General features: G+C 55.0%; 1 protein-coding gene across 1 annotated transcript; it reads right to left on the bottom strand.

The window, feature by feature from the left end:
- Window positions 1-8,791: 8,791 nt before the first annotated feature.
- On the bottom strand, window positions 8,792-11,629 carry LOC102818388 (CLK4-associating serine/arginine rich protein-like; the record flags this gene model as incomplete). Its single annotated transcript, XM_006878071.1, has 5 exons — window positions 8,792-8,916; window positions 8,964-9,197; window positions 9,377-9,477; window positions 11,180-11,317; window positions 11,405-11,629. Coding segments are annotated over 5 exons (823 nt in total), but the record flags the coding sequence as incomplete, so codon positions are not given.
- Window positions 11,630-12,121: the final 492 nt, after the last annotated feature.

Here is a 12,121-nt window from a genome sequence, read left to right as displayed (position 1 = left end):
CGACGGCGCCGAGCGCGGGCTCGGGCTCTCCTTTCCCCGCGCCGGCGGCGTGGGTGCCGCAGCCTCCGCCTTGTCGCGGGCCCTGAGCGAGGGCGAGCTGGGCTTCTGACGGGGAGAGAGGCAGAGAGGGCACGGAGGGGTGGAGAGGGCGACGGAGAGACAGGAGAGAAGGACAGGGCGAAATAGAGGACAGAGACCCAGAAAGCCGAGGAGATGGAGAGACCGAGAGGAGAGAGAGTTGCGCGGAGACACAGAGATACCGAGACCCGCAGAGAGGGGAGACGCCCGTAGAGCCCGGGAGATGTTAGGCCCGAGAGAAGGAGACAGGGAGAAAGGAAGGCAAGAGGCCGAGAAGGCAGACAAGAGAAGCAGCAGAAACGGAGGGGTAGAGAACGGGAGGGTAGGGTGGGGGGAGAGAAAGAGAGGGGGCTGTCACCGGGCCCAGGCGGGGACTACCAGTCCCGGAGCATCGCACACACGTTCCCACCTGCCCTGCCTCTGCCTCTCCTGAGTGTCCACCTCTGGCCTCAACAGTGCAGCTCATGCAAGGTTCTCCGGCATGCAAAACACAAGAGGGACGGAGCGGTGGGGGATGGGGTGGAAGGTGGGGGTCTGGAAGGGCAGGGGAACCAGGATGGGCACCGGGCCTGACATCATCCCGGGTGGGACAGACGATTCCCGGCCGAGAGAAAAGAGAGAGGGCACGACGGGAGGCCGGGCCAGGGCCAGCCCACCAGGCCTGGCCCCCCAGCGCAGGGAGTGATAGAGGGGGATGGAGAGGCACACGGCACACAGATGGGGGTGGGGCGGGGTGGGACAACTGAACTCAAAACTGAACCGAAGAAAGGGAGGAAAAACAGAAATAAAAAACAAAATCCACAAATGTCATTAGATACCGAAATCAAAAACAATGTCTCATCTCCTGGGGGACTGACTTTTTTTCTGTTAATATATATATATTTTTTCTTTCTTTGTTTTCCGACCCTGCAGAGAGCGGTGGAACCGTCAGTAGCACCCGACTGTCTTTCTGTTTCTCTCTTTTCTTTTTCTTTTCCTTTTTTTTTTTTTTTTTTTAAGTTCTGATGTTTAAGTCCCTCTTGGTTAACGTCCACTTACCAATAAAGTGGCACTTCATCCTTTAGTAGGTGTGTAAGAGAAGGGAAAAGTGTGGTAGCATAAGTTCATCGTTAGATTCACAAAAATGCAAGAGAGATAGAGAGAGAGAGAGAAAAACGCAACCACCCCATTCTAGGCCTGACTGGCAGCGCCCGGCTCCCCGGGCCTGAGCGGGCACCTCTTGGGTGACCGCTGGATGGAGATATCAAGCGGTTTTCATTGTTCTTTTTTTTCTAAAAGTGGACTTTAGGACACAAGGAACGGGATACAGAAAACCAGAAATGTCACCAAGTACTGTCAAAAGGGCCCCGGCTGGGAACCAGGGGTCTGAGCCTACCACTACCTACTGAGTGACCCTGGCCTCAGTTTCCCCACCCACAAAGTGAGACAGTTGGATCTTGCTTCCTGATGTCTCCTGCAGGTCAAATATTCCAGAATTCTCTGCATGCCCCCAGAGCCTGGACTTCCGTCCACCTATCTGGTGACTGTTGTCTTGTCATTGTTGATTGTATTTGCCATTGCCTCCATCCCAGTCACCCCCTCCCGTGTGCCCCCCAACTGACTTTGAGCACCTCCAGTGCAGACAGATCTGGTTCGGATTCAACTCTAAACTCAGTTTTTATCACAGACCCTGACACCTAATAGGATCTCAATACCATTTGCGAAGGAAGAAAGATGTGTCATTACCAGAAGGAGGACCAAACCAGGGAGTCCTAGGAAAAGGGATGGGTCCAGACCCCTGTCTTTGGAACATTCTTTGGATGACAAGAGAAAAGTAGCTGGTATCTCTTGGGGTACTAGTTACCAGGAACTGGGTTTCTTTAGCAGGACTCTGGTGCTTCCAGCAGGGGATAGATAGAGTGGTGCTGCGGGCTCTCTTTGCAAACCTGTATCAAGTTTAGGCATGCAGAGGTAAAGCAGTTCAACTCCACGGGTGGGACAGGCTCAGCCAGCTTGTGATTGGTGGTTGAAGTAGCCAATGGACACCAGCCATAGCAGGTGAGAACAACTGTCCAAAGCTAGTGTGGCCACAAACATCTCTCCCAAGAAATCCACTGTCTCCATTTGGGGAAGAGGCAGAATGGATATTATCATTTGCTGCTACTGAGTTGCCTCTCTGAGCCCTCTACTGGCTCTGACTCTCCTGACCCCCCAGCTCACTGTCACCCTAGGCTAGGAGAGATGAAGGCCGGGCAGTTCCCTTCTCAACACACATCACTGGGGATCCTTATTCCCCGCCCCACAAACCCCTTTTCCCAAGCACACAGCCAGTGCCTCACAGCTCCCGAGCCCCTAGCACTACTAGGTCCTGCCTTTCAGCACCTAGAATGAGAAAGAAGGCACCTGGTTCCTCGAATGTCCAGTTTCTGCCTTATCCCTGGGTGGCTGAAGAGTGTAAAGGGAGCCAGAACTAACACGTTGTTGTTGTTAAGTGCCATGGAGTCTATTTCGACTCCTAAGAGACCCTGTATAGAGTTTCCAAGGAGTGGCTGCTGAGTTTGAACCGTAGACCTTGTGGCTCAAACCAACCTTGCGGTCTCGTGCTTTATCCCACAGCGCCACACCTGGACTCCTGTTAATAAGGAAAGAGGCCCTTTAATTTTGGATGTTGTGACTTTGACTAAGTTGTATGTCCGCAGCTTCAAAGAAGAGAAAATGAGGGTCAGAGTTAACCCAAGGTGACAAATCTGGTAAGGAGGGGAGGGATTGGAACTGAGGCCTCTTAATTCACCATCAGGTGAGATGTCCCAGGCTGTCCAAGGAGGACTGTCGGCTGTGGGCTCCTAAGGTGCAGCAGCACGTGTGCACCCAAGGGTGTCCTTGTGGGTCCAGGTTCTGACCAGGCACCCTTTCTTCGGAGGTTATACCCCACACTTGGCGCAGGGTTAGTAGAACAAATGTTGGCAGTCAGCCTCAACTTCCCCACCTGCCCAGTTGTTCTTTCACAATTGAGACTAGCATTCTGGGTCACTGAGCTGGCAAGAGGAGTTTTACCGGTGGTCAGGTGATCAGGCGATAAAGATGGTTTTCTAGAAACCATAGGGCCAGGCAATAACCCCACCCACCTCTATTGCCTCCTATCTGGTCTGGGAGTCTGAGACAATTCCCAAATTCTGGGGCACTCCAGAGCAACCCCCTTGCATAGGTCTAAGGCCATGGCTACATCAGTTAGACCTTGGCTGACGCGGACTGAGCCAGCCTCTCTCTCTCTGGCTCAGCCACAGCCTCAGAGAAAGCTTGAGTCTCCGGCTGGCTACCGAGCTCCCAGGAGAGGCTTGGCAGCTGAAGATTGCACCAGACACAGGCCTGCCAGGAACTGAAATTGTGGGGAGCCGTAATTAGAGTGCCTGGGGATGGCAGGCACCGGGTCTTTCTGGAAGCTTCTAGACACAGCTCCTCTGGGAATCTATTTCTTAGACTCATCTCTGACCTGCTCCACCCCCTAGGCCTCTGGCTCCTGACTTATCCAGGGATCATTCCTCCCAGCACTGCTGTAGTAGAGCGTGGTGGGAGGACTGGGGGATTCATTGTCCAGCTCTTCCCCACTTCTCCCCCCTTCATCCAGCCCAGGAGTCTGGGGACCTGAGATGTCTCTGTGACCTTGGCCGGGAGCCCGGTCCTGTGACTCATTTTCTTCATCTGCACAATGAGACCATTGGACTGGATGTTCTGTAAAAGCCTGGAATCTGGTCTCTCCTCCAGGTCCTCCCTGCCCCAGCCCCCTTGCAGTCTAATGCTGCAGAAGGGAGGGAGGAAGGGAGGGAAGGAGGTGCCACACTCAGCAGGCCTGAGATGTGGATGTCTCCTCCCAGTAGGCTAGCTGAACTAGGCCTGACTTGGGGTTGCTGTTATTTTAAGTTTCTTTAAATCAAAGCAAGGTAAGGAAAAGAGGGGTTGGGGTGGAGGAGCTTCCCCCAAACCCAAGAGAGTAAGGTGGTCCTGTGCTGAGGTGGGTTTGGGCTTCCAGCATGAAGAAGAGAGGCCCTAGAAAGTGGGCAGATGGCCATGGAGATGCATGCTTCTGGTCTCCTGAGAGTGCAGGCAGAAAGCAAGTAAGGCCTTGTTTGCAGAATCCTAAGAAAGAGAGGGAAGGAAGAGGGGTGTGGGGGGCTGGTTCAGAGCTGGGACACCCAATTTAGATACTCACTTGGGCTTGGTTGTCCTGGGTCTGGCGTTGCAGGAAAATGGTTAAAAAGGTTAAAAGGAATGGAAAAATACTGCCAGGGAAACAGGAAACAGGAAAATCCTGTCCAGTCTCCCAGCAACTGCATGGGTAGGGAAAGGAAGGGCGGGGGAGGGGTCCGCTGGTCCCCATCTGGGATAGAGAGACCAGGAGAAAGCCTGCTACACCCCAAAACCAAAGGGCATGTGCCAGGCTCAGGATATGGGGCAGTGAAGATGTCCCCACCTCCACTGTTTACTCCCCTGAAGGGAAGGAGGCAGTTTCCTGTTTTCCTGCCTGCCTTTTTGTCAATATTTTCCCCTTTATTCCCCTGTCTCAACTTTCCCAAGGTAGGGAGCACAGGAGTTCAGGTTGAGCCCTGGACTGTGGGAGAGACTTATAGCCAGGTATCCCTTTTTGTTCCTTCCTAAGGTGGGGGGTGGGTGGACCGCGAGAGCGCATCTTCCCCAGGTAGCGGGGTAAGGGGGGGCACTAAGGGCCAGCTCAGCCTTCTAGCCTGGGGGTGGACCCTTCCCCAGCGTTCCCTCAGTCCAGGTCTGTTTGTGACCCTCGTGGCAAGTTACCAATGGCATCTTTTCTCTCGCTCTCTCTCTGTCTCCCTCTAGTGTCTTTCTACTGTCACTGCACCTCGCCCTTGGTCCCAGCCCTGCCCCCAGGATACTGGAACGAATGGCTCTTCTCTCATTTACTCATTCACCAAACATTTCAAAGGATGTAGAAACCAAGAAGACATGGCCTGATCTCTAGAAATCACAGCTTTGCGGAGCTATCACAGTCCAACAGATACACGAAGAGCTTCCTCAAATCCCAAACGCATTGCCATGGAGGCACTTCCGATTCATAGCGTTTCTGAGGCCCGTATTCTTTCCCGGAGCAGAAAAATCTCATCTTTCTCCCAAAGAGCCACTGGTGGGTTTGAACTGCCAATCTTATGGTTAACAGACCAGTGTTTATCCTTGTTGCAGTTAAGTGTCATCAAGTTGGTCTGACTCATAGCGACTTGTATAGGGTTTCCAAGGAGCAGCTGGTGGGTGTGAACCACCAACTTTGTGGTTAACAGTGCAGTGCTTATCAACAACACCACACCAGGAATTCATGCTTATCCTACAGGGCCCTATAAACAGGGGCAGACCAGAAACTGGAGGAATCCTGAAGAGTGCTCACTGCAGTGGGGGGTCAGGAATTCTCCCCCGGCTGGAACCTCTGTAGCTGAAGAGGGTTTGAGTAGGGGGTCCCTTGGTGGAAGGTCAGCTGTGCGGAATGCTTTGGGAGTCAAGGGCAATGGTGGAAAATGAAGTTGGAGGACTGTCAAGACTAACCCCAGGCCACTAGCCAATTCCGACTCACAATGACAACAGGGTAGACCCTCGGGTTCCCTGGGCCCTAATCTTTATGGGAGCAGATAGTTTCACCTTTCTCTCTGAGAAAGGCTGATGTGTTCAAACTATAGATCTTTCGGTTAGCAGCCCAATGGGATGTTGTTATTGTTGTTGTGTACCTTCAAATAGTTTCTGAGAGCAGCTGGTGGGTTTTGAACTGCTGACCTTGCAGTTTTCCAGGACTCCAGAAGCAGAGGATGTCAAATCCCAGTTGCAGTCATTTGGAGGGCCTCCCGGCTGGATACAGAATCCATCGATTGTTTTGTCAATTCAATACTGGGTTCTCAGAGCCAGGAACGGGGCTTGGCACATAGTTGGTGCTCAATAAATATTGTAGAGTTTATTTAGAATAAGCAAATAAATGGTCAGATTTACATTTTAAAAACAGCAGGATTGACTGGAGAGGGCAAGATTGAGGGAGGTGGGTCTGTAAGGGGTGGGAGACTTGTTGGGGGTGGGAGAGAAGTTGCATCTACTGTAGGTGAGAAGGGGAGGGAGCCCCCCGGGATGGGCAGTGAGGGGATCGCGTGGGAGCATGGTGGGTAGGAGCAAACATGGTGCCAGGATTCTAGACTCAGGACTGGCTCGTTGTGGGACAGGTTGACTTTTACTTGGGAGGCTCCAGAGTGAGACCAAGCCTGCTTTTCCTGTTGCCCCACCCCTTCCTTCCTGAGGTCATTTTGCTGAACTTGAAGATCCTCCTCAGATCAGGAATGGAGCCAATGGCCACCTTGTGCATCCCTTCAGTGTGTGGGAAGACCAATTGGAGAGACAGTTGTGTGCTGTCTGCAAGCACAGCCCCAGTCTTCAGGGACATGGCTCCCTGCTCTCTCTGCACAGGACCAAGGACACACATTTCCTGTGTCGTGGCTCATGGGGAGACCAGAGCTGTGGCCCCATGAGCCACACTTCAGCAGAGGTGGACCCGGGCTTCTTAACTCATTCATGGGTCCCTTCAGAGTGTTTGTGAGGCCTGAAATCACATGACAGATTATGGGTCCCATGGACTCTTCTTAAGACAAGCATCCGGAGCCTTCACCAGATCCTTAAAGGGCACCTGACTCAAAACAGGGTCAAGACCCACCACTCCGCTCCATAACAACACTGGTAAGGTGTGCTCTCCATGGAATGGTTAAAGGAGCCACATTTACCTAAAGACAAAGTTCAAAAGAGTTGGCTAGGTGAGTGGGCTAGAAATAAGAGCTACAGGGAGGAAGTGCTCTACATGGAAGGGGTTGTAATCATGGATATGAAACAAAATGTATGACTTATTGAAAGTAAAACTGATGATCTGCTCTGTAACCCTTTACTTAGTTCACAATAAAAAGTTTAAAAACAAACAAAACCATGACTCTAGCCCATCATTGGCTGGTGCCCAGCTAGGGCCAGGTATGTTGTTCTTAAGTGTCATCCAGTTGGTTCCAACTCATGGTAACCCTGAACAGGGTTTCCAAGGAGCGGCTGGTGGATTTGAACTGCTAACCTTGTGGTTAACAGCCCAGTGTTTATCCTGTAGTGCCACACCAGGACTCCAGGGCCAGGCATACAATGTATCCTTAAAAGCCTGTTTATTGAACACTCACTTTAGGCAGCCACTGTGCAGAGCATTATTAAGAGAAGACTGAATTTAAATGTTTTCTCAACCCTGAGTTACACACTGGGCCAGGATTCAGCCAAGGGCTGGGTCCTAACCACTTTGAACATGCCACACGTTGTGAGGATTCTCTGTGTGTTGGATCCAGGGCTCTACCCCCCATTCACTGCTGAAGTTAAGCGGGGTCTGGCAGATGTGGGGTGTCCAGAGCCCCAGGGCCTTCAGGCTGTGAGAGAGGTCTTTTTGGTCTCTTAGTACCCTCCCCATCTCTGCTACAGGAAAGGTTTATAGATTCAACTATGGAGGCTGTTGTTAATGTTCAGGGCTGCTGAGTTGGTTCCGACCCATAGTGTCCCTGTGTAGGAGTTTCCAAGGAGCGGCTGGTGAGTTTGAACTGCCAACCTTGAAGTTTAAACCCACCTTGCGGTCTAGTGCTTATCCTACAGTGCCACACCAGGACTCCAAGCGTGGAGGCAGGGGGATGGATATATTGGGCTCTGGTTCTTTGGGTTCTGAGGAGTCTGAGCCCCGTTCATTCCTCAAAAGGACGGACCCCGGTTGGCCCTCTCACATTCCCCATGCCCCTCCCTGCCCAAGTCCACAGAGACCTGTTCTCATCATTTGCCATCCGGGCACCAAAGGTTTTATTAGAGTTCCATTTGTATCTGCCTCACAGAGAGAGAGGGAGAGGGAAATGGAACAGAACCCAGATGAGACCCCAGCCCCTCCCCCCACTGGAGCCCAGGGCATCTGCCCCATTGGGCCAAGGAAGACTTTGTGAGATCCCTGAGGGCGCCAGGAGGAGGGACAGGGGGCAGCAGAAGGGGACTGGGGGCCACTGCTTCCCAGTTGGTGCCCCAGGTGGAGGCCCTCAGTCCAGATCCTACCCTTTCTTTGAGGGCTGTACTACCCCTTCTCTGGGGAGTCTTGGCTGAACACGTCCCACCTAGCTCTGAGGAGGAGGTGCCCCTTTGGGCAGACTGCTGTGACCTTGTGTGGCCATCTGCCCATGTCCCAGAATGCTGCCCTCTTCTCAGGCGGAGGGAGGTCACTGCTAACCTGCCTCTCCCCGCTCCCTCCATCCCCTTGACCTGCCTGGTCCCAGATTGCTTCTCCTTCAGCAGATGGGTCCCTCCTCCCCCTGCCTCTTCCCTCTTCCACCTTCTGACCTGAATCCCTTGGACTTCAAGTTCAAGGTCAGGTGCAGCTGTGGTTGGTGTACCCCGCCCCTTGTCATGCAGAAGGTCTGGCTGGTGTGGTCCTGACCCAGGTCCTACCCATTCTGGCCAGGAATGGGATGAAGCAGCTTGTTAGCCTTGGTGATGGTGCCCCCAGGGGCAGGCCCTTCCTCCTTCTGACCACCACCTGGTCTGCCCATTGACAGAGGGGTGCTGAGGGCACTGTGGGGTGGGAAGGGAGGCTCCTATACTTGCATCTCCAGAGACGGTTGTCGGCAAACTCAGCTGAGGAGAAAAAACTACCATTCACCACCGCCAAGCTCAGCCTGGTGAGCTGGCATCAAGCAGAAGAGGGGCCGGGTGATCCCTGTGTTTGCAACGGCTCTTTGTTCCCTGGACCTGGTAGGTGGACAGGAGGTGGAGGTGGGTACCCTCTAAAAGCACCAGAATCTGGTTTGTCCATGTCTGTAGGGAGTCCCCCCTCAAGGCCTTCCCTGGTCCCAACTGCCCACATGCTGGCCCCGGGCCCTCTGTATAGCAGTGGGGGTGTAGCCCCCCCCAGGGTCTTGGGGCCTGGCTCCTCGCCTCTCCCTGGAACAGGAGGCAACCAAGCTGGGTCTGTCTGGGCTCAGAAGCCCCCGCTCTCCGAGCTGCTCCGACTGTGGTAGCTGGGACTGGGGGTCCGGGAGGGGCTGCGTGTGCGGCTGTGGGTCCCTCGACTCCGACTGCTGTAACTTTCGTAGTCACTGCTCACACAGCTGGAGGACGAGGAGGGGCTGGGCCGGTAGTAGGGGATAGGACGCTTGCGGGCACTGCCAGGAAGAAATGGCAGATTTACTGGGCATCCGGGGCCCCACACAGGCCCAGAGTTTCATTCCACCAGTGGCCAGGGCTCCCCTGCCTCATTTTCCCCTGAACCCTGGACTTAGAGAGCCCCCAGACAGGATGTAGTAGTCAGTGGCCACTTGCCAAATCCATGTGTTATGTTTTCCCTCCTCGCCTGTGTGCGGGAAGAGGAGCCCAAGTCTGTGGCAGGCACAAAGGAGGTGCTCAGTAAGTGTTGAATGAATGGAACTGCTCAACGCTGCTGCTGCTGACAACTCAGATCAGCAATGCTTGGCCCGGAAGTATTTGTGATGGCCCAGCCCTGTTCGTGAGCTTGGCAAAGTTTCTCTGTCTCCAGTGGAATTGTGGTTTTTGGTTTTCATGGTCATTTGAAGGGAATGAGGAGGAGACACCTGGCCACTGCTGTCCAAGCCCGGGACCCAGGCCAGCCCCATGGCCCTCACTCAGCTACTGCCCACACCCCCATCTGGGAATTAGTTTGAAGGCAGGAGGCTGTGACCCAGAGAAAAGAAAGATAGTGGTTAGGGGCAGCCATGTCCCATCGCATGGGGTTAATTCTGAGGAAGAAAAGAGGCAAAGGTTAGTGGGAGGAGGAGGCAGCCTGGGAAGGACTGAGGTGGGTGCCAGGTGGAAGGTGTGGGGATCTGGCTATGTTAGGACCTCCAGGCTAGGGGGTTGTTAAATGCTGTTGAGTCATAGCCACCTTGTATATGGTTTCCAAGGAGTAGTTGGTGAGTTTGAACTGCCGACCTTGAAATTCAAACTGACCTTGCAGTCCAGTGCTTATTCTACAGTGCCACAGCAGGACTCCAGGGGGTGGGCAAGGGAAAATAATACCCTTTCCTCTTCTAGCGATCTCAGAAGGAAAATAATACCCTTTCCTCTTCTAGCGATCTCAGAAGGAAAATAATACCCTTTCCTCTTCTAGCGATCTCTATCAGCAAGGTCTCAGAAGGAAGACTCACACCATGTTAGAGCTAAGATGTTCAGGGACCTCTGCTTATTGTATAGGTGTGATACTGGCGGTCGGTCCCGAGAGCCACCTCTAAGGATCGTCCTGCAAGGCTATGGTACAGCTGCATTCCAAATTGTTCCCTGTGGTCCTGTCCCCTACCCAGGGTCTAGGCCTTCAAACTGTAACCCCAGTCCTAGGCACACTCAACTGTATGTGAGCAAAGTGGGAAGGATGGTGTCTCTGACAGCTGTCCCCGCAAGACCAGGCTTGTGTGCCCCTCCTCCAGAGCTCCCCCAGGTGGTGGGGGTGGGGGTGGGAGAAGAACCGTGAGATTAGTGAGAAAAGGAAAGGCAGACAGACAGACAGCTGAACAGATCAGCTCACATGGCATCTCCCGGAGGCCTGTGGAGAGGGGGTCCACCTGGCCCCCAGGCTGGCCACAGGCCACTCAGCAGGCTGGACCTTGAGATGAAGGAGAAAAGGAGACATCATTGCTGGGAGCTGGAAGTGAGGGAAGGAGGGGCTGGAAGTGTGGCTGGAATATTCCAGAACTGAATTCATGTCTGTCAATGCCCATCCAGACCCAAACCTGCCCCCTCCAGGCACCTTCAAGCCCTCACTGGGGACCCTTCTTTTCACCTCACCCAGCCCACTCCCACTTAGGAGTCTCCCACTCTGGACACCTCCAGTTCGGAGCGCTTCCTCCTATTGGGTTCTCTTCCCTTCCCTGTATCCCACTTTCCTGTACCTCTCCTCCGCTCCTTGACACCTCTTCCTTTCCTAGACATCCCCCCTCCATTCACCGAGGCTCCCCTCCCTTCCAAGTCGGTTCTTCCAAGAGGTATTGCAGGCCTGGAGGACCCTTGGCCCACAGCTGCCTGGGTCATTGTCCCGGGTCACGACCTGGGCCCGTTAGGCGCCCCATACCTGGTGATGCGCCGTGGCTCCATGAAGCTGGGCGAATCCCGGCGCCGTTTGCGGATGGGCGAGTAGCTGCGGGAGCGGCGCCGAGCGCGGGCGGCCTCGGCCTCGGCTTGCCTCACGCGGCCCTCGGCGTCCTTGTCCCTGCAGGCCGGCAGAGGTGAGCGCTCCCGGCCCGGGCACCCCGCGCGCTCCCGGGCCTCTGCGGGGCGGGGACCCCCGGGCACTCACCGGCCAGCAGCCTTCTTGGGCGACGGCGAGCGGCTAGCGCTGCGGGTCCGCTTTTCCGCTGATCGCGAGCGGGACTTGGAGGGCGAGCGGCTGGAACTCCACGAGCGGGGCTGGGCGTCCGGGCTGCGCGACGAGCTCTTCCCCTCGGGGCCGCAGTGCCGGCCGTGAGCGCCCGGGGACGGCGAGGGACTGGCGGGCCGGGTCCGCGCCGGCCGCTCCTTCGTCCTGGAGGGAGGGGCGCGGTGAGGGCACCGGGAGGGGGGCACTAGGGGAAAGGGATTTGCAAGGGGGGCCCCGTGAGGGGGAGACTTGGTGGGGTGAGAGGGATCAGGGATAAGTGAATGGAAGAGGGAACTAAATGGGGGGGGGGCAGAGGGGTCAGGGAGGAGAGGGGTTTGTTGGGGGCAGATGGGCCCTTTGTAGGGGCAGAGGGGTGCCCAGTGGAAGCAGAGTGGGGAGAGGAGGGGAGAGAGAAGGGGGCTTGATGGAGGTAGAGGAATCAGGAGGGGAGGGTGACTCATGTGGGCAAAGGGGTTAGTGAGGGGGGCTCTTTGGGGCCAAAGAGGTGGGGGCCTTAGTAGGGACAGAGGGGCCAGGGAGTGGGGCTCGGTAGGGGTGAAGGGGTTCTGTTTGGGCAGAGGGGTCACGGAGGGGTAGAGGGACTAGGAGAGGAAGGGGTTTCGTGGGAGCAGAGAGGCGGGGCAGCGGAGACAGAAG

Source organism: Chrysochloris asiatica, unplaced genomic scaffold, assembly GCF_000296735.1.
Source record: "Chrysochloris asiatica unplaced genomic scaffold, ChrAsi1.0 scaffold02517, whole genome shotgun sequence".
NCBI classification, from domain to species: Eukaryota; Metazoa; Chordata; class Mammalia; order Afrosoricida; family Chrysochloridae; genus Chrysochloris; species Chrysochloris asiatica.
The sequence above is the reverse complement of the archived record's forward strand: the minus strand, read 5'-3'. Positions and strand labels throughout refer to the sequence as shown.